This window comes from Scardinius erythrophthalmus, assembly GCF_964197995.2.
Source record: "Scardinius erythrophthalmus genome assembly, chromosome: 24".
NCBI lineage: Eukaryota > Metazoa > Chordata > Actinopteri > Cypriniformes > Leuciscidae > Scardinius > Scardinius erythrophthalmus.
The window spans coordinates 32,539,306-32,560,848 of record NC_138244.1 but is presented as its reverse complement, the minus strand read 5'-3'; the positions used below and the strand labels follow the sequence as shown (position 1 = coordinate 32,560,848).

Genomic DNA, 21,543 nt, shown 5'->3' with positions numbered 1-21,543 from the left:
ACAGACAACACACACACTACTGCTATACCCACACACAACACACACACTACTGCTTTACCCACAGACAACACACACACTACTGCTATACCCACAGACAACACACACACTACTGCTATACCCACAGACAACACACACTACTGCTTTACCCACAGACAACACACACTACTGCTTTACCCACAGACAACACACACACTACTGCTTTACCCACACACAACACACACACTACTGCTATACCCACAGACAACACACACTACTGCTTTACCCACAGACAACACACACTACTGCTTTACCCACAGACAACACACACACTACTGCTTTACCCACAGACAACAACACACACACTACTGCTATACCTACACTTCAGTGCTTTATTGTACTGGTAACCCTTGTGCGTCAATTAAACATAGTTACAAAAGGACAAAAATTTCAAAAACTGTCCTAAATCTTTGAAGCTTGGGAGCGCAGACTTAAGTTTGGTCCTGTTTTAAAGAGACCCTTGGCAGATTATTGTTGAAGTAAAAAAAGTTATAGAGGTTTAAGTTTATGAAAATGATTTATGAAAATTCATTTTTTTATAAAATGACTTCAGATGCAAAAGCCTCTGAAATGTTCTTCTAAAATGAGTATTTTTATCAAGCTCTTCAGTAATTTCACTTCAATGACAATTAATAGGTAATTTTCACTGCCATTAAAGTGAAATAAGTGAACATAAACATACAAGCTTGATAAAAATGAATATGCATCTGAACTGAACTCTTCAAATATATATTTTATGAAACATTTTGAACTCTAGAAAATCAAAGTCATAAATCTAAACAAGTTGTGTTCCAAATGTGAGGTTGATCTCTCACAACATGAGCTTTCAGTGAGAGTGTGTTCGGGCGCAGTCCCAGATCATCCCAAACTCCACTCACACACACACACACACACACTCACACACACTGGCTGGATTTGGGATTTGCAGTTGAGCTTTCTCTCGCAAATATTACAGGCACACACACAAACACAATTTTTTTATACAGACCACACTCTGACATCCAAACCCACACACCCACACAACTATAGCTGCGTAATTTATCCATTTGGCTCTATTTGCTTTATGAATGAATGAATGAATGAATGAGGCATTTATATAGCGCTTTCATATGTACTACTGTACACCCAAAGCGCTTTACAATCATATCAGGGGATCTCTCCTCAACCACCACCAGTGTGCAGCATCCGCTTGGATGATGCGACGGCAGCCACAGTACAACGGCGCCAGTGCGCTCACCACACACCAGCTATAGGTGGAGAGGAGAGAGAGTGATAGAGCCAATTCAATGTAAGGGGATTATTAGGAGCCCATGATTGGTAAGGGCCAATGGTGTGTGGCCAGGACACCGGGGTTACACCCCTACTCTTTGCGAGAAATGCCATGGGATTTTTAATGACCACAGAGAGTCAGGACCTCGGTTTTACGTCTCATCCGATGGACGGCCAAACCTACAGACAACACACACACTACTGCTTTACCCACAGACAACAACACACACACTACTGCTATACCTACACTTCAGTGCTTTATTGTACTGGTAACCCTTGTGCGTCAATTAAACATAGTTACAAAAGGACAAAAATTTCAAAAACTGTCCTAAATCTTTGAAGCTTGGGAGCGCAGACTTAAGTTTGGTCCTGTTTTAAAGAGACCCTTGGCAGATTATTGTTGAAGTAAAAAAAGTTATAGAGGTTTAAGTTTATGAAAATGATTTATGAAAATTCATTTTTTTATAAAATGACTTCAGATGCAAAAGCCTCTGAAATGTTCTTCTAAAATGAGTATTTTTATCAAGCTCTTCAGTAATTTCACTTCAATGACAATTAATAGGTAATTTTCACTGCCATTAAAGTGAAATAAGTGAACATAAACATACAAGCTTGATAAAAATGAATATGCATCTGAACTGAACTCTTCAAATATATATTTTATGAAACATTTTGAACTCTAGAAAATCAAAGTCATAAATCTAAACAAGTTGTGTTCCAAATGTGAGGTTGATCTCTCACAACATGAGCTTTCAGTGAGAGTGTGTTCGGGCGCAGTCCCAGATCATCCCAAACTCCACTCACACACACACACACACTCACACACACTGGCTGGATTTGGGATTTGCAGTTGAGCTTTCTCTCGCAAATATTACAGGCACACACACAAACACAATTTTTTTATACAGACCACACTCTGACATCCAAACCCACACACCCACACAACTATAGCTGCGTAATTTATCCATTTGGCTCTATTTGCTTTATGAATGAATGAATGAATGAATGAGGCATTTATATAGCGCTTTCATATGTACTACTGTACACCCAAAGCGCTTTACAATCATATCAGGGGATCTCTCCTCAACCACCACCAGTGTGCAGCATCCGCTTGGATGATGCGACGGCAGCCACAGTACAACGGCGCCAGTGCGCTCACCACACACCAGCTATAGGTGGAGAGGAGAGAGAGTGATAGAGCCAATTCAATGTAAGGGGATTATTAGGAGCCCATGATTGGTAAGGGCCAATGGTGTGTGGCCAGGACACCGGGGTTACACCCCTACTCTTTGCGAGAAATGCCATGGGATTTTTAATGACCACAGAGAGTCAGGACCTCGGTTTTACGTCTCATCCGATGGACGGCCAAACCTGAGAAAACTGCACCATCCGGGAAAAATAGTAACAAAAAAATATATATATTTTTGAAGCCTTCCCAACAGAATAATATCCTGTTAACAAAGATTGCATAATTTTATAGTTAAATGTCCCTGGGATTAAAAATTGCAGGTTTAATAGGTTTCGATGGGGACATTTTTGTCCAAAAGGTCCTGAGAAGAACTATTTTGTATAACTGGTGCAAAATAGATTTTTTAAAGGAAATGGGGGTGAAATAGTAAAATTCCAATAAAAATACTCTCTTGTGCCAAAATGTATGCAGTTTGCAAAATGATAACCAAATAAAAAAATAAAAAAATAAAAAATGTCCATAGGACGCACAAGGGTTAAGCATTACATCAGTCTAGTGCCGGTCTGCACAACACTATAGAGAAGTGCACCTTCCCTATCATGTGACTTCCAGCAGAGATGCCTGATAAACTGGCTCTTATAAAGCGGTCACTGACTTGTCCTGATGCTCCTGTAGATGGGCCGGCTGTAGCTGGGGTTGTTGGATCCAGCGCCGCTGACCGTACGCAGGCTGATGTTGTACCGGCGGCCGGGGAACAGGCCCTTCAGGATCCGGCTGCCGGAGGTGGGGCTGTGGTAGGGGTTGAACACGGACAGAGGGTCCCTGGGGGTCCACTGAAGGTCAAAGTCATCATAATCAGTGTTTTCTGGACCGCTCCAGGTCATCTCCAGTGAGGTGTTCGTGACTTCTCCAGAGGAGAACGAGACCGGAGGCCTAGGGTCTGCAATATATCAAAGCCATCAAGGGAATCAGTACTACATTTAAAATAGATTCTACAGTTCTGATGAAGAACACTGTACCAATGACCCGTCTTCAGGTGTTCTGAGATCGCTCTTACCCGTCCTGCCGGTAGTGGCTGCCATGTTGGAGAGATCTCCACTGTGAGTCAGGACCACCGCCCGGTAGAGTCGTCCGGACACCAGGCTCTGAAACTCGTGACTCCGGCTCTCCGGGCCCAGGCTGTGCTGTGTGTGTGGAGTCCCGTCGGGGTTGTAGATCAGGAGTGTGTAGCGGCTCACTTCACCCCCGGCCTGTTTCCAGCTCAACCACAGACTCTCAGAGCTTCTCCTGCTGTCCGCACGCAGGAACGTCACAGCCGCAGGGACTGCAGAACACGGTTAACCAAGCTTCTGATTACACCATAGACATTAATCACAGCTTTTGGCTTTCATGGTCAAATGTGAACAAAATAGTAATAGTGATGAAAATATGATCATGGTTTCGGTTAAACTGCCACGACACTGAACTACTAGAGCTGTCAAAATGGCTGAAAAGCTAAATTTGAATTACTTAAATATTAGCAAAATTCGAATTATTTTCTAATTCTAAAGGCAATATTTAATGTTAGAGGAGAAAAGTGCTGTATGGTCTCCTGTGTCCACAAGAGGGCGCAAGCGAGCGCAATAAGCAAATATAAACCAAATCAAGCATTGCATCTTTTATTGAAATGAAAAAATGTTCACTTTTTAAAGTGCATTAACTCTTGAAACAATTGAAACAAAGCTTAAATTGTTCTTAAATATTATATAATTCCTTAATGTGCATGCAAGGAAAATTAGGTTACAATTGTCACGGTTCATAAATTCATTGTTTCCTTCGTGTCTCGTGTAACTGTTGTTCTGTGTGTGTGTGTGTGTGTGTGTGTGTGAGTGGGCGTGGCACTCATTCCGGAGGATCAGCGATCCAGCTGATCTCATTCATCACCCCAGCTGCAGCTCATTCAGTCTCCTATAAAACCTCACCGCATTCTTCTCTCATTGTCAGATCGTTGGTTGATGTCTCCCGTTTGTGATCCCAGTATTGTCGACGTTCCTGTTTCCTGTTCCAGTTCCTGTTCTCTGTTCTTCGGATATCGTCTTCACTTGGGTTTCACGGTTACGGCACTTCACCACGGACCTCGCTGACCATCCAGTCCCTGTGTCACCAGCGTCTCTCTCATTATCGGACTTTCACCTGTTACATCATCGGACTTGCACCTGTTACATCATCGGACTTTCACTGGTTATTTCTTCAATAAACCTGAGTTACTTGCATTCTGCTTCCGTCGTCTTGATTCAACATGACAGAACGATCTGACCACGCTATGGAAGCAGCAAGTGATCCTTCATCTCTGGAAACCTTTGTCAGCACCAGTATACAACGCATGGATCACCAAGAGAAAAACCTCAATGACACAGCTCGGGCAGTTCAAGCGCTGGTGACACAGGTGTCCGAGCTCACCCAGCAACTTCAGACCTTGCGTAATCCCACTGCGCCACCCACACCGCCCGTTCCCCCCACACCACCGGAGAACACTTCCCAGTCGGAGCCGCGCCTTCCTATACCTGAGGCATATGCAGGTGAGCCAAGCTTTTGCAGAGCGTTTTTGACTCGCTGTTCGATGCATTTTTCCCTGCAGCCGAGAACCTTCGCCAATGAGTCAGCCAAGGTGGCTTTCGTTTTGACTCTCCTGACTGGGAAGGCAGCACTCTGGGGAACGGCGGTGTGGGAGAATCAAGACCCATGCTGCACCTCGTTCCAGACACTCTCCGCCGAAATGAAGAGGGTCTTCGACCGCGCCAGCACCGGGAGAGAGGCGGCTCGCATCCTAGCTGAGCTAAGACAAGGAGAGAGGTCAGTTTCTGACTATTCTATTGAGTTTCGTACTTTGGCGGTAGAGTGTCATTGGAACGAGGAGGCGCAGTGGGACATGTTCCTGCATGGGCTGGCTGACCGCATCCAAAGGGAGATCTACGCCCTGGACCTGCCCATGTCTCTAAACGGACTTATAGAACTGGCACTTCGAGTAGACGCTCGTTTATCCCGTGTGGAGCGGAGAAGATTGCCTGGTCGAATGGCGGAAGGAGTAGAGCTTCCACGGTCCAGCGGCGGGGATGCGGTCAGCCCCGTCTATGATCACGAGCCCATGCAGGTTGGGCGGGCTCGGCTTACTTGGGAGGAGAAGGAAAGGCGGAGGTCCCAAGGACTTTGTCTTTACTGTGGAGCAGCTGGTCACTTTGCGTTCGGTTGTCCGGTAAAAGGGCAAGCCCGACAGTAATTCTGAGGCTACTGTCGGGTGGGATCTCCGCCGAGAAGACCTCACCAACATCTACGCTCCTCCCAGTAAGACTGAGGTGGTCAGCTCACGAGCACGACGGACAAGCACTGGTGGATTCAGGGGCAGAAGGTAATTTCATGGACTGCACGTTTGCTCACAAGTTTCAAGTCCCCTTATTACCACTCACCCGCAAGATAGAAGTCCGCGCACTCAATGGTCAAGATCTACCCAACATTTCACACACCACCGGACCCGTCACGCTCATCACATCTGGCAACCACATTGAGACCCTGTCATTTTACATTCTGGACTCCCCTCTTGCACCCATAGTTTTAGGACATCCCTGGCTCATCAAACATAATCCCAAGATAGACTGGCAGCAGCGCACGGTGTTGGAATGGAGTACTAAGTGTCATGAGTCTTGTCTTGTCTCTGCTTGTCCGTCTGTTTCTGTCTCTGTGTTTCAGGAGGAGACAGGGGATTTATCTAACGTGCCCACGGAGTACCTGGACCTGAAGGAAGTGTTCAGTAAGTCTCGGGCTGCTTCTCTTCCTCCGCATCGTCCCTATGACTGTGCAATAGACTTACTGCCAGGTAAAGCTCCGCCTAAGGGCAAGTTATATTCGCTTTCTGTTCCAGAGAGGGGGGCCATGGAGAAATATATTTCTGATTCTCTGGCATCCGGGTTCATCCAGCCTTCCTCATCTCCTGCGGGGGCGGGGTTCTTTTTTGTGGGGAAGAAGGACGGTTCTCTGCGACCTTGTATTGATTACCGAGGGCTGAACAACATCACGGTAAAGAATACTTATCCTTTGCCGTTGATGTCTTCAGCCTTCGAGAGGTTGCAGGGAGCGTCCGTCTTCACTAAATTGGACTTACGTAATGCTTATCATTTGGTCCGCATCAGGAAGGGGGATGAGTGGAAGACTGCTTTTAACACCCCCAGGGGGCACTTTGAATACTTGGTCATGCCCTTCGGGCTGTCCAACTCCCCAGCAGTCTTCCAAGCACTCGTCAATGACGTGCTGCGAGATATGGTCGACCAGTTTCTATATGTCTACCTGGATGACATATTGATTTTTTCATCTTCTCTCCAGGAACACGTGCAGCACGTCCGACGAGTGCTCCAGAGGTTGTTAGAGAATGGGCTTTTTGTCAAGGCGGAGAAATGCGATTTTCATGCACAGTCTGTTTCTTTTCTAGGGTACATTGTGTCGGCTGAGGGAATTCGGATGGATCCGGAGAAGGTTAAGGCTGTGGTGGAATGGCCAACTCCAGATTCCCGTAAGGCCCTACAGCGGTTTCTGGGGTTCGCCAATTTCTACCGGCAGTTCATTCGCAATTTCAGCCAACTAGCCTCGCCTCTGACTGCCTTGACCTCCCCCAGAACTACGTTCAGGTGGTCAGACGCAGCTAAGGCTGCGTTTGCCAAACTCAAAAGTCGCTTTGTTTCGGCTCCCATCTTGATTACCCCTGATCCATCACGTCAGTTCGTGGTGGAGGTTGATGCGTCAGAGGTGGGGGTAGGTGCAGTGATCTCTCAGCGTTCTCCCTCAGACGATAGAATGCACCCGTGCGCGTTTTTGTCCCATCGTTTGTCTCCTGCCGAATGCAATTATGACATTGGTAACAGAGAATTGTTGGCGGTCAAGTTAGCATTGGAAGAATGGCGTCACTGGTTAGAAGGGTCGGGGGTACCTTTTATCGTTTGGACAGACCATAAGAATTTGGAATACATTAGAACTGCCAAAAGATTGAACTCCAGGCAGGCTCGGTGGGCACTTTTTTTCGGACGTTTTGACTTTACACTCTCGTACCGCCCGGGTTCCAAAAACATCAAACCCAATTCTTTATCGCGTATTTTTGATCGTTCCGAACGCCCGTCTACTCCCGAGTGCATTTTACCCGAGAATCTATTTGTCTCCACACTCGTATGGGAGGTCGAATCGAAGGTCAAGAGAGCCTTAGAAGGGGTAACGCCCCCGGTCGGTTGCCCACCGAACCGCTTATTTGTACCGGAGGGATTACGGTCCGACGTTATTCAGTGGGGGCATTGTTCCAATGTGGCTTGTCATCCAGGAGTTAATCGAACCAAGTTTTTGGTCAAGCAACGATTCTGGTGGCCTCTCATGGCTCGTGATGTTCACAGTTTTGTTTTGGCTTGCTCAGTTTGCGCCACTGGTAAGACTTCCAATCGCTCCCCAGATGGGTTACTCCAACCGCTGCCTGTCCCTTCGAGACCCTGGTCCCATATTTCGCTAGATTTTATCACCGCCCTCCCACCCTCTCGGGGTAACACGGTAGTTTTGACCGTGGTGGACCGGTTCTCGAAGGCGACCCATTTCATCCCCTTGCCCAAATTACCCACAGCCAAGGAGACAGCGTTGGTCGTCGTTGATCACGTCTTTCGCTTACATGGCCTCCCGATAGACGTGGTTTCCGACAGGGGACCCCAATTTGTGTCCAAATTTTGGCGAGAATTTTGTAGATTGTTAGGGGCGACTGTAAGTCTGTCCTCAGGGTTTCATCCCCAGAGCAATGGACAAACTGAGAGAGCCAACCAAGATTTGGAGAGAACGTTGCGATGTTTGGTTTCCAAGAATCCTTCCTCGTGGAGTCAGCAATTGTCTATGGTGGAGTACGCACACAATACGTTACCAGTGTCATCTACGGGCCTATCTCCGTTTGAGTGTAGTGTAGGTTACCAGCCACCTATATTTCCTAGTCTGGAATCCGAAGTCGCGGTTCCCTCTGCCTACGCATTTGTCCAGAGGTGTCGTCGCACCTGGACTAGAGCCCATGAGACTCTACTCCAGGCGGGAGCGCGCACCAAGGCCAAAGCCGATCGCCACCGGTCTAGGCCTCCCGTATACGTCGTTGGTCAAAAAGTGTGGCTTTCTACTAAGGATATTCCGCTCCGCTCCGTTTCTAATAAACTTGCTCCTAAATTTATCGGCCCGTTTACTGTCACCAAGATCATTAGTCCGGTGGCAGTCCGCCTCAACCTCCCTCCAGTGTACAGGAGGATTCACCCCGTGTTTCATGTATCCAAAATTAAACCCGTGTTTTTTTCCCGTATTAATCCGCCAGCCCCGGTTCCCCCACCGCCGCGTCTCGTAGACGGGGAACCAACCTATTCGGTAGATCGTATTCTGGACAAGAGGCGGAGGGGACGCGGATTCCAGTACTTGGTGGACTGGGAAGGTTACGGTCCGGAGGCGAGAAGTTGGGTACCTGCCAGAGACATTCTGGATCACTCCCTTATTGATGATTACAATCAACAGGTAAGGGAGCCTAGGGACGCCAGGAGGCGTTCTTAGGGGAGGGGGTACTGTCACGGTTCATAAATTCATTGTTTCCTTCGTGTCTCGTGTAACTGTTGTTCTGTGTGTGTGTGAGTGGGCGTGGCACTCATTCCGGAGGATCAGCGATCCAGCTGATCTCATTCATCACCCCAGCTGCAGCTCATTCAGTCTCCTATAAAACCTCACCGCATTCTTCTCTCATTGTCAGATCGTTGGTTGATGTCTCCCGTTTGTGATCCCAGTATTGTCGACGTTCCTGTTTCCTGTTCCAGTTCCTGTTCTCTGTTCTTCGGATATCGTCTTCACTTGGGTTTCACGGTTACGGCACTTCACCACGGACCTCGCTGACCATCCAGTCCCTGTGTCACCAGCGTCTCTCTCATTATCGGACTTTCACCTGTTACATCATCGGACTTGCACCTGTTACATCATCGGACTTTCACTGGTTATTTCTTCAATAAACCTGAGTTATTTGCATTCTGCTTCCGTCGTCTTGATTCAACATGACAACAATAGAGCGTAAAACTGTGTTTGTGCTTCAGTAACCTGAGAAAACACACTTCAGCACACAGCGTGATGAACTACATGAACACTAAACAGCAAACTGACATTCAGAAACACACTTCTACTCTCTACATCTACAGATCATCATCAAAAACACCAGACGCTCTTGATCTGAGCGCTTTCTGTTGACCGTGTTTCAGCTGATAAACACACACACACACACTCACACTCACACACACACACACACACATGCTGAGCGCTTTCTGTTGACCGTGTTTCAGCTGATAAACACACACACACACTCACACTCACACACACACACACACACACATGCTGAGCGCTTTCTGTTGACCGTGTTTCAGCTGATAAACACACACACACACTCACACACACACACACACACACACACACACATGCTGAGCGCTTTCTGTTGACCGTGTTTCAGCTGATAAACACACACACACACTCACACTCACACACACACACACACACATGCTGAGCGCTTTCTGTTGACCGTGTTTCAGCTGATAAACACACACACACTCACTCACACACACACACACACACACACACACACACATTCTGAGCGCTTTCTGTTGACCGTGTTTCAGCTGATAAACACACACACACTCACACTCACACACACACACACACACATGCTGAGCGCTTTCTGTTGACCGTGTTTCAGCTGATAAACACACACACACACTCACACTCACACACACACACACACACACACATGCTGAGCGCTTTCTGTTGACCGTGTTTCAGCTGGTAAACACACACACACACACACACACTCACACTCACACACACACACACACACACATGCTCAGCGCTTTCTGTTGACCGTGTTTCAGCTGATAAACACACACACACTCACACACACACACACACACACACACACATGCTCAGCACTTTCTGTTGACCGTGTTTCAGCTGATAAACACACACACACACACACACACACACTCACACACACACACACACATGCTGAGCACTTTCTGTTGACCGTGTTTCAGCTGATAAACACACACACACACACACTCACACTCACACACACACACACATGCTGAGCACTTTCTGTTGACTGTGTTTCAGCTGATGAACACACACACACACACACACACACACACACACACACTCACACACACACACACACACACATGCTGAGCACTTTCTGTTGACAGTGTTTCAGCTGATGAACACACACACACACACTCACACACACACACATGCTGAGCACTTTCTGTTGACAGTGTTTCAGCTGATAAACACACACACACACACACACACACACACACACTCACACTCACACACACACACATGCTGAGCACTTTCTGTTGACAGTGTTTCAGCTGATGAACACACACACACACACACACACACACACACACACACACGCTGAGCACTTTCTGTTGACAGTGTTTCAGCTGATGAACACACACTCAAACACACACACACTCAGCTCTGACCGATGTGCAGGTTTGGTCAAGTGTGTCGTTGCACCATTTTTGCCTCCAACTGAGAGGGTTTCGTCAGCAGGAAGAGCCTTTTCCCGCCATTTTTCACATTAGCAACGCAGCCGCACCGCGCTTTACTGTATAAGCTAACAGAAACACACTGCGTCAGTGACGTCATCATCATGTCTTGCGCAGCTCAACACACCAAACATTCAAATGCACATTTTTGCATTCGAATGTGCTAGTTGTTTTTTTTACTTGACAAATATTAAAAATTCACATTTTTATTTGACAGCCCGAATAAATACACAAAAAAACTGGCAGATGTGTGGTGGTTGTTTACCTGTCCGGGCCCAGATGGATGTGTCGTTGGTCTGATCTCCACTGCGGGTCCGAACCACCACCTTGTACGGCGCCCCAGGTCGAAGGTCATGGAAAGAACAGTCCTGCATGCTCACCAGTCCTGGTTTCTGATCATGCAAGCGTTCATCTCCATTATACAGGAACACATCGAATCCATCAAACTCCCCGTCCGGCGGAGCCCAGCGGAACGACAGGCTTGTGGTTGTGTTGCTCAAGACCGACAGGTCATTAACAGATGCTGGACCTGCAACACACACACTCTCAGACACTGTAACAGGCCCGTTCACCACGGTAAAGCTGGCGATCTACTCACAGGTTCTGCCCTCAGCCATGGCGTCTCTGCTGCTGATTCCTCCGCTGACGGTCTGCATCCGGATGCGGTATCTCTTCCCCGGCGTGAGCTGTGTGAAGTAATGCTGACGGGTGTCTGCGCTCTGAGAGTTATTAGCCACCAGAGTTCCTCTCTCATCCAGAATCTGCAGCCGATAGCTGTCGTACACCCCCCGCGCCGCCTGCCACGACACCAGCAGACCGGCCGTGCTGTGCTGGTTCTCCACCAGTAGAGCCGCCACCGGGGAGGGAACTGCAGGGTTTACAGAGGAGTTTGGGAAATCAGGAATAGATACGGGTGTAGCGATACCCTCATGTCACGATTCCATACATATCACGATACTGAACTCACGATACCATATTATTGCGATACTCCAGGACACGGTAACGGGTTAACCAAAAATGTACTGTTGATTAAAATGCAAAATTTTGTATTGCATTGTGTGTGTAAATGAATAGGCTTGGACGTGATGCTGGAAACCAGATGCGCAGGACAATAGAGACGCCAGAATAACAATATTTATGATTCTGAAGCTGAAAATACAGAATTATTTTAGATGAATATGCTTGCACTCTGTCACTTTTACTGGTAACAGAAGACATTTGGCATTATCAGGACCCACACATATTCCCCCATTGCATTATTATACAATTTACTCAAAATGATATAGTAGTTTAATGTAGTAGTAGTAGTGACACAGGGCTCTATCTTGCACGCAGCGCAATTGACTTTGTACACGACGCATGTATCATTCCTATCTTGCTCCCGACGCACAGCGGACTTTTCCCTCCACAGACGCACGTCGGTAAATTAGGGAATGAACGTGCGCTCCCGGGGGCGGTTCAGGGAAGAGAGGAGGCGTGTTCCGGCGCAAACGTTCCCTGGTGCTATTTTGCAGTTTCAGAAAACAATTCCTCCACTGACCAGGAGAAACCTCGTCTAAAGTCAGTGGCGCGTTCATATGCTATTTTAAGGGCACATGCTTGGCCATAATGTAGCGTGTGCACAACACACACACACTTTGATTCTCTCATCTACACAGACGCAGCAGTTCCATTTTTGCAAATCATACATTATTACAAGGAAAAATATTCCACACGAGGGAAATCATTGTTGTGTCCATGAAGATGTGAAAGAATAGGCCGAATTATTATACGCCTGTTTAACCGAAGCTAATTTGTGTGTGTTCCTCCATCCCCAATGTCACTTCTCTGTGTTTTACGGCCCTGACGAGAACGTCGGTCTCCTCGGCTGTGAACCGCTCCTGGCAAATCCGCCGATATAATAGCAATCCGCCATGGAACAAGCGCGCCTGCTCTTAAAGGGAATGTGAGATGACGCTCTGATTGGTTTATTTCACGTTATGCCCAAACCACACCTATGAGTAATGAAGCTACTTCAGACCAACAAGATTTGCGAGATCCGCCCACTTTAGATTTGCCGAGATCCGCCCACAAAGTTACTTGCGTTTCGCGTTTGATACTTGCGTTTCAGATCGTTAAAATAAGGCCCTAAAACTCTGAAAACCTTAATTTTTTTCTCAGACAGTAATTTTCATTTTGTGTGAACTATCCACAATGAACATTGTCACTATCCACAATACATATTGTTGCATTTTTATATTGCAATATATTGCAACAACAGCAATATGATAAAGACACCAACGGAACACGATTAATCATTATTTCACCTGTTCGTCCTGTTTCTGTGCTGTTGTTGATCAGAGATCCGCTAATTGATGTAACGGTTATCATGTACTGCTGTCCCGGCAACAGATCCTGGAAACTCATCTCATTCACATGTTTAGGGACTGATCTCTCTTCAGCCGGGCCGCCCATCTGAGAGAGGGACACAGTGTACCGGTCCACATCACCCTGTCCCGGCGTCCAGTTCACTCTCAGACTGCTGCTCTCACCGCCATTACTGATGTGAATGTTCTTCACTTTACTGGGAACTGAAATAGAAAGAAAACATCACAACCTTAAATATTTCCCAAGATGACTACAGTGAAAAGTCACATTTCTCCGATATCCACATGCAACAGTGAGATGAACCTGTTCTGCCTTTGATGACCTGCACACTGAGGTTTGGCCCACTGAAGGTGGACACCACGATCTTGTAGAGTCTTCCAGGAGTGAGTGAAGAGAGCAGGTATCTGTTAGTGCTGCTGGTCAGTGTGATGGGTGGAAACACCTTCATGTCATTAAAGAGCAGCTGAACCTCATAATGATCCACATCTCCAGGAGGAGAAACCCACGTCACCAGCAGATCCTCAGTGCCGCTGTCAGCTAGCGAGAGGTTCTGCACTCCTGCCGGCACTGAGAGAGAGAACATAGTAATACTCAACTAAAGTACAGAGACACAGAACAGAACGACAAGAAACTGAACTACAGAACAACATAACTACAGTAAACTACAGAATAACAACTAAAGCAAAATACAAAGCCACAAAACTACTGTAAACTAAACCCCAGAATTACAGTAAACAATTACATGGTCTAATTTACTGTAGAACTGTGATAAACTAAACTATTAAGCAAAAGAATTACAGTTAACTAACCTACAGAGCTACCAACTATGGTAAACAACACTGTACACTACATAACTATGGTAAACTACACAATGGTAAACTACACTACATAACTATGGTAAACTACACTACATAACTACTGTACACTACATAACTATGGTAAACTACACTACATAACTATGGTAAACTACACTACATAACTATGGTAAACAACACTGTACACTACATAACTATGGTAAACTACACTACATAACTATGGTAAACTACACTACATAACTATGGTAAACAACACTGTACACTACATAACTATGGTAAACTACACTATGGTAAACTACACTACATAACTATGGTAAACTACACTACATAACTATGGTAAACTACACTACATAACTATGGTAAACTACACTACATAACTATGGTAAACAACACTGTACACTACATAACTATGGTAAACTACACTACATAACTATGGTAAACTACACTACATAACTACTGTACACTACATAACTATGGTAAACTACACTACATAACTACTGTACACTACATAACTATGGTAAACTACACTACATAACTATGGTAAACTACACTACATAACTATGGTAAACTACACTACATAACTATGGTAAACAACACTGTACACTACATAACTATGGTAAACTACACTACATAACTACTGTACACTACATAACTATGGTAAACTACACTACATAACTATGGTAAACTACACTACATAACTACTGTACACTACATAACTATGGTAAACTACACTACATAACTACTGTACACTACATAACTATGGTAAACTACACTACATAACTACTGTACACTACATAACTATGGTAAACTACACTACATAACTATGGTAAACTACACTACATAACTATGGTAAACTACACTACATAACTACTGTACACTACATAACTATGGTAAACTACACTACATAACTATGGTAAACTACACTACATAACTACTGTACACTACATAACTATGGTAAACTACACTACATAACTACTGTACACTACATAACTATGGTAAACTACACTACATAACTATGGTAAACTACACTACATAACTATGGTAAACTACACTACATAACTATGGTAAACAACACTGTACACTACATAACTATGGTAAACTACACTACATAACTACTGTACACTACATAACTATGGTAAACTACACTACATAACTATGGTAAACTACACTACATAACTACTGTACACTACATAACTATGGTAAACTACACTACATAACTACTGTACACTACATAACTATGGTAAACTACACTACATAACTATGGTAAACTACACTACATAACTACTGTACACTACATAACTATGGTAAACTACACTACATAACTATGGTAAACTACATTACATAACGCCTCGGTTACGACTGTAACCTCGGTTCCCTGAAGAGGGAACGAGCGTTGCGTCGAGAATGACGCTATGGGGAACGCTTTGCGTGATGACGTCTTGAAGCACATGTAAAATCAGTCCAATGGTGTGGCGGAACGTCAGAGGCGGGTGACGTCACGTACCAGGAAGCTATAAAAGCCGGCCCGAAACAGAAAACGAAAGCTTCGTAAAAGTCTGAAGTCGAGCTGACAGGCATGAAGGAGATATGGCAAGGCGACGCAACGCTCGTTCCCTCTTCAGGGAACCGAGGTTACAGTCGTAACCGAGGCGTTCCCTTTCAAGGGAACTCCCGTTGCGTCGAGAATGACGCTATGGGGAACGTCTATACCAACGCCTCCATAGCTACGAATGTCTGTCCTGTGTGAAATCTAGTAGAGCAGCACTAGGAAGACAAAACATGAGACCCTGGAGCAGAGTCTAGATCCAGAGAGTAGAACCTGACGAAAGTGTGCGGTGAGGACCAGCCTGCCGCATCACAGACGTCCTGTAAAGAAACTCCTGAAATAAGGGCCTTAGAGGCCGCCATACTCCTCGTCGAGTGCGACCGGACAGCCAAAGGAGAAGGCTGCCCAGCCGCTTCATAAGCAAGTGAGATAGCCTCGACCACCCACTTGCTCATCCTTTGCTTAGACACTGGACCTCCTTTGTTAGGGGACCCAAAGCACACAAATAATTGATCACTTTTACGCCACAGGGCAGCTCTGTGGACATATGCGTCTAACGCCCGCACAGGGCAAAGCAAATTATTAGCCTCCTGGTCAGCATTTTGAAAGGGAGGAGGACAGAAGGCCTGCAGAACAACAGGTCTGACCACATTAGTGGGGACCTTGGGGACATAACCCGGTCTGGGATGGAGAAAAGCTTTCACCATACCCGGAGCAAACTCTAAGCAGGATGGAGCAACCGACAATGCTTGAATATCCCCAATTCTCTTAAGAGAAGAAATTGCAAGAAGGAAAATAGCTTTCAAAGTCAGAAACTTTTCCGAAACCTCCTCAATGGGCTCAAAGGGGGCCAGGGACAGGCCTTGTAGAGCAATGGACAAGTCCCATGGCGGAACCCTAGAGCGGACTGCAGGCCTCAGCCTCCAAGTGCCACGAAGGAAACGAGATACCAGAGGGTCCTTCCCCACAGACATTCCACCCAAAGGAATGTGGTAAGCACCTATGGCCGCCACATAGACCTTTAAAGTGGACGGGGTCAGACCTGCAGTGAACCGGTCTTGCAGGAACTCCAGCACTGTACCAATTGGGCAGTTAACTGGGTCCAACCGACGGTCACTACACCAAGAAGTGAAGACTCTCCACTTCAGGGCATAAAGTTTCCTCGTGGAGGGAGCTCTGGACTGTAGAATGGTCTCAACAACCTCAGTTGAGAGACCTGACTCTATGAGCTGGGCCCCCTCAGAGGCCAAGCCCACAGGTTCCACAGTTCTGGGCGGGGGTGATATATTGAGCCCCCTGCCTGGGACAGAAGGTCTCTCCTGACGGGTAACTCCAGAGGATGCCCGTCGAGGAGGGAGACCAGATCGGGAAACCATACTCTGCCCGGCCAGCGCGGGGCTATCAGAAGCAGGCAAACCCGGTCCCTGCGAACTCTCTCCAGAACTCCCGGGAGCAGAGCAACTGGGGGAAAGGCGTACAGACGTAGCCTCGGCCACGTCTGAACCATAGCATCCAGTCCCAGAGGAGCTGGATGCGTGAGGGAGAACCAAAGTGGACAGTGAGAAGTCTCTCGAGACGCAAACAGATCCACTTGTGCTTGGCCGAACTCCCTCCATATCAGCTCCACCACCTCGGGGTGGAGCCTCCATTCCCCGGGCCTCGGCCCCTGCCTCGACAGAGTGTCTGCTCCTATATTCTGGACCCCGGGGATGTAAGCTGCCCTGAGTGACAGTAACTTCCCCTGGGACCACAAGAGGATATGGCGTGCCAAGTTGGATAACGGGCGCGAGCGCAAACCCCCTTGGTGGTTGATATAGGCGACTACCGACGTGTTGTCCGTATGTACTAGCACATGGTGTCCCCTGAGATCTGTGATAAAGCTCCTCAGAGCCCGGAAGACAGCTAACATCTCTAGGCGATTGATATGCCAGGAACGATGATGGTCTTCCCACAGACCTTGAGCTGAGCGACCCTCCAGGATCGCTCCCCAACCCGTGAGGGAAGCATCCGTCGTTAGCAGTTTGCGACGACAAGGAGCTCCCAACACTGGGCCCTGGGACAGGAACCAAGGTTTCTTCCACATAACCAGGGCACGTAAGCATCGCCGCGTGACCCTGATTGTGCGAAACGGGTTGCCCCTCGGGGAAAACCCCCTGGTCCTGAGCCACCACTGCAGGGGCCTCATGTGCAGCAGTCCAAAAGGTATCACGTTGGAAGCTGCTGCCATGAGACCCAACAGTCTCTGGAACTGTTTGACAGTGAGTAGCTGGCCTAGCTTTACACTTTTCACAGCTGCAAGAATTGACTCTATACGTGGCGGTGACAGGCGCGCCTGCATCGACACTGAATCCCACACCACGCCTAAAAAAGTGGTCCTCTGTAGTGGAGAAAGCACACTCTTCTTGGCGTTCAGCCGTAACCCCAGCTCTTTCATATGGGCGAGAACAACATCTCGATGTTGAACCGCCATCTGCTGCGACTGAGCTAAAATCAACCAATCGTCGATGTAGTTCATAATGCGAATGCCCTGAAGGCGCAGTGGCGCCAGAGCTGCATCCATGCATTTGGTGAAAGTGCGGGGTGATAAAGCTAGGCCGAATGGAAGAACACGATATTGGTATGCTTTGCCCCCGAAAGCAAACCTCAGGAACTTCCAATGACACGGACGGATGGAAATATGGAAATATGCGTCCTTGAGGTCTATCGTGACAAACCAGTCCTCGGACCTGATCTGTGGCACGATCTGTCTCAATGTTAACATTTTGAACTTGAGCTGCATGACTGACTCGTTCAGAACTCGAAGATCTAAAATGGGACGCAATCCCCCGTCCTTTTTCGGAACTATGAAATACCGGCTGTAAAATCCGGTTTCCCTGTTGGAGGGAGGTACATATTCTATGGCCCCTTTCTCTAACAGAGTGTTTACTTCCTGTTCCATAACCAGAACCTGCTCGGGGCCCACCACTGTGGGCAGGACCCCCATAAACCGAGGTGGGCGTTTTTTGAATTGTATCTGATACCCTTTTTCCACGGTCTGCAGGACCCAACGAGAAACATTCGACAGTAGCTTCCACGCTGTCAAAGATTCTAAAAGAGGTACCAGCCTCTCGAGACTGGTTTCTGGATTTCGTTGTTGTTGAGTAGTCAATTCGTCGCCCTGTAACGGCGCACCGGCAGGGAACGACCGAACAGACTGCTCTAACACCCTCCTCGGAGGGGGCGGGCATCCCGAGGCCACTACGTTTCCGGGTGGTCCTTGAGATATGTGCTCGCCGGAGACCGCTGCGCCCTGTAACACCTGAGGCGGCAGGGTTGGCAGAACGGTCCCCTGAGGGTACCGAAGAGAGACGGGCACCGTAAAAAGAGGTGTTAACCGCTCTGCTTCGGGGGGGACTACCCTCATTAATCCTGAGCCCTCGGACGTCAGGATTTTTTCCCAGCAGCCTTCTTGGCGGTAATAACGGTCCGCAGATCCGTTCTACCCCTCGAAGACTGCTGGGTTTGAGCGCGCCCTCCGTGTCCCCGAGATTTTTGTGGGGGAGCACGAGAGGACACACTCTGTTTTTGAGTGGCACGGTGTTCAGCGCTCTTTTTAGAGGAGTGAGGCTGCTCCCGCTCAGCAGCCTCATAGAATGAACGGCGGGGAAGAAGCTTTTGCAATGCAGCTGCCTGTTTAGCAGCTTCCTGAGATTTAGCTACCGCACTGTTTACTGCATCACCAAATAAACCAACAGTAGAAACTGGAGCATCTAAGAGAACGTGCTTTTCTTTCTCTTTTATATCGCTCAGATTGAGCCACAGATGCCTCTCAGTGGCCACCAGGGCTGCCATAGACCGCCCGATTGATTTAGCGGTCTCCTTGGTGGCCCTGAGAGACAGATCTGTGGCTCTGCGAAGTTCAGCTACTGTGTCAGGACCAATTCCCCCGCCCTCCTCTAAATCCCCCAATAATTCTGCCTGATAGGCTTGCATAATAGACATCGTATGCAGACACGCTGCAGCTTGACCAGCGGCCGCATACGATTTATGAACCAGAGATGATGTGTATTTTACTGGCTTAGAGGGAAGTGAAGGAGCTTTCAGGGAAGATGCCGTTGCTGGAGAGAGATAGCTCGCAAGCGTCTCCTCCACCTTCGGCATCTCCCCATAACCATATTCTTTATATTTATGAATGGAAGAATAGTGGGATGTTTGTGGTGCATACACTCTGTATGAAACCGGTTTTCCCCACGATCTCGACACCTCGGTGTGGAGATCGGGAAAAAACGGAAGGCTTCTTCGCTGAGGCTGTGTACGAGATGGCAGGAAGCGTTCGTCGAGCTTGCTTTTCGAACGAACGTCCTGCCTATCCTCTGGCCACTCAATAGATAATCTGTGAACTGCTCTAGTGACAACATCGAGCAATTCCTCAAAAGCGTGAGACTGAGGTGGCGAATCCTCAGACTCAGCTTCAATACTAACAACGTCCAGCTCCTCAGAGCTGGACAATTGCAGTACTGGTGCCTCCACCGGGGGGGAAGAAACCGCAGCGCGTGCTTCCACACCCTGATGAGAGGCACTGGATCTATCAGAAGGATGCTGAGATAAGGCAGAGCCCGTCTCAACATCCACTGACAGATCCATCTGCGAACCCCAGGTCTGAGATCGACGCCGTGCCTCGGCAGCGGCGGGACCAAAGCCCTGGGGAACGTGGTCGGGATTGAACCGAGCCAAGCGGGATCGGAGCGTACGCAAAGGAAGCGCACAGCAATGCACACAGTCACCACCCTCGAGTGCTGACTGGGCATGCTCCTCTCCCAAACAAACAACACAAAGAGTGTGTGTGTCACCTCCCGTTAAATAACGCGGGCAGGGATGGACACACACTCTAAACTGCTGCTTGCTCGCCATACTGAATAATATATATATATATATAGACAGACAACACCAAATAAACGGACAGATTCAACACAGAGCGCAACTGAAGACTCAGAAAGCTTTCGTTTTCTGTTTCGGGCCGGCTTTTATAGCTTCCTGGTACGTGACGTCACCCGCCTCTGACGTTCCGCCACACCATTGGACTGATTTTACATGTGCTTCAAGACGTCATCACGCAAAGCGTTCCCCATAGCGTCATTCTCGACGCAACGGGAGTTCCCTTGAAAGGGAACTATGGTAAACTACACTACATAACTATGGTAAACTACACTACATAACTATGGTAAACTACATTACATAACTACTGTACACTACATAACTATGGTAAACTACACTACATAACTATGGTAAACTACACTACATAACTATGGTAAACAACACTGTACACTACATAACTATGGTAAACTACACTACATAACTATGGTAAACTACACTACATAACTACTGTACACTACATAACTATGGTAAACTGATGTTCAGCTGCTCTTTTTCATAGTTAACTTTTATTAAGTTCAGTAAATACTGATCACAGACACAAAGATTTACCTGTATTTCCCCAAGCTGATTGCTCACTAAAGTCATGTTTTTAGGCCATTTCGAGTTTGATTTTGACGTGACATAAAGAAGTGATTCACGAACAAGGACGAAAACAAGAGGCGGGAGTTATCGCACAAACCAATCATATCCAATCATGGCGTGAAGAAGGCATTGCCTCCTCGCAGGAAACGCCCCTGCTACAGAAGTACAGTAAAATGAACTATAGAGCTACAGAAGTACAGTAAACCAGCACAGGCATAC

General features: G+C 47.2%; 1 protein-coding gene across 2 annotated transcripts in view; it reads right to left on the bottom strand.

The window, feature by feature from the left end:
• Positions 1 to 21,543, bottom strand: part of ptprbl (protein tyrosine phosphatase receptor type B, like) — an 85,661-nt gene that overhangs the window by 36,065 nt on the left and 28,053 nt on the right. For both annotated transcript variants that reach the window (XM_081356040.1, XM_081356041.1), the window contains exons 11-16: positions 13,771 to 14,034; positions 13,407 to 13,670; positions 11,699 to 11,968; positions 11,366 to 11,629; positions 3,552 to 3,818; positions 3,150 to 3,434 (exon numbers count right to left, since the gene is read on the bottom strand). In XM_081356040.1, coding sequence (XP_081212166.1) covers positions 3,150 to 3,434; positions 3,552 to 3,818; positions 11,366 to 11,629; positions 11,699 to 11,968; positions 13,407 to 13,670; positions 13,771 to 14,034 — 1,614 coding nt within the window. The remainder of the gene's footprint in view (positions 1 to 3,149; positions 3,435 to 3,551; positions 3,819 to 11,365; positions 11,630 to 11,698; positions 11,969 to 13,406; positions 13,671 to 13,770; positions 14,035 to 21,543) is intronic.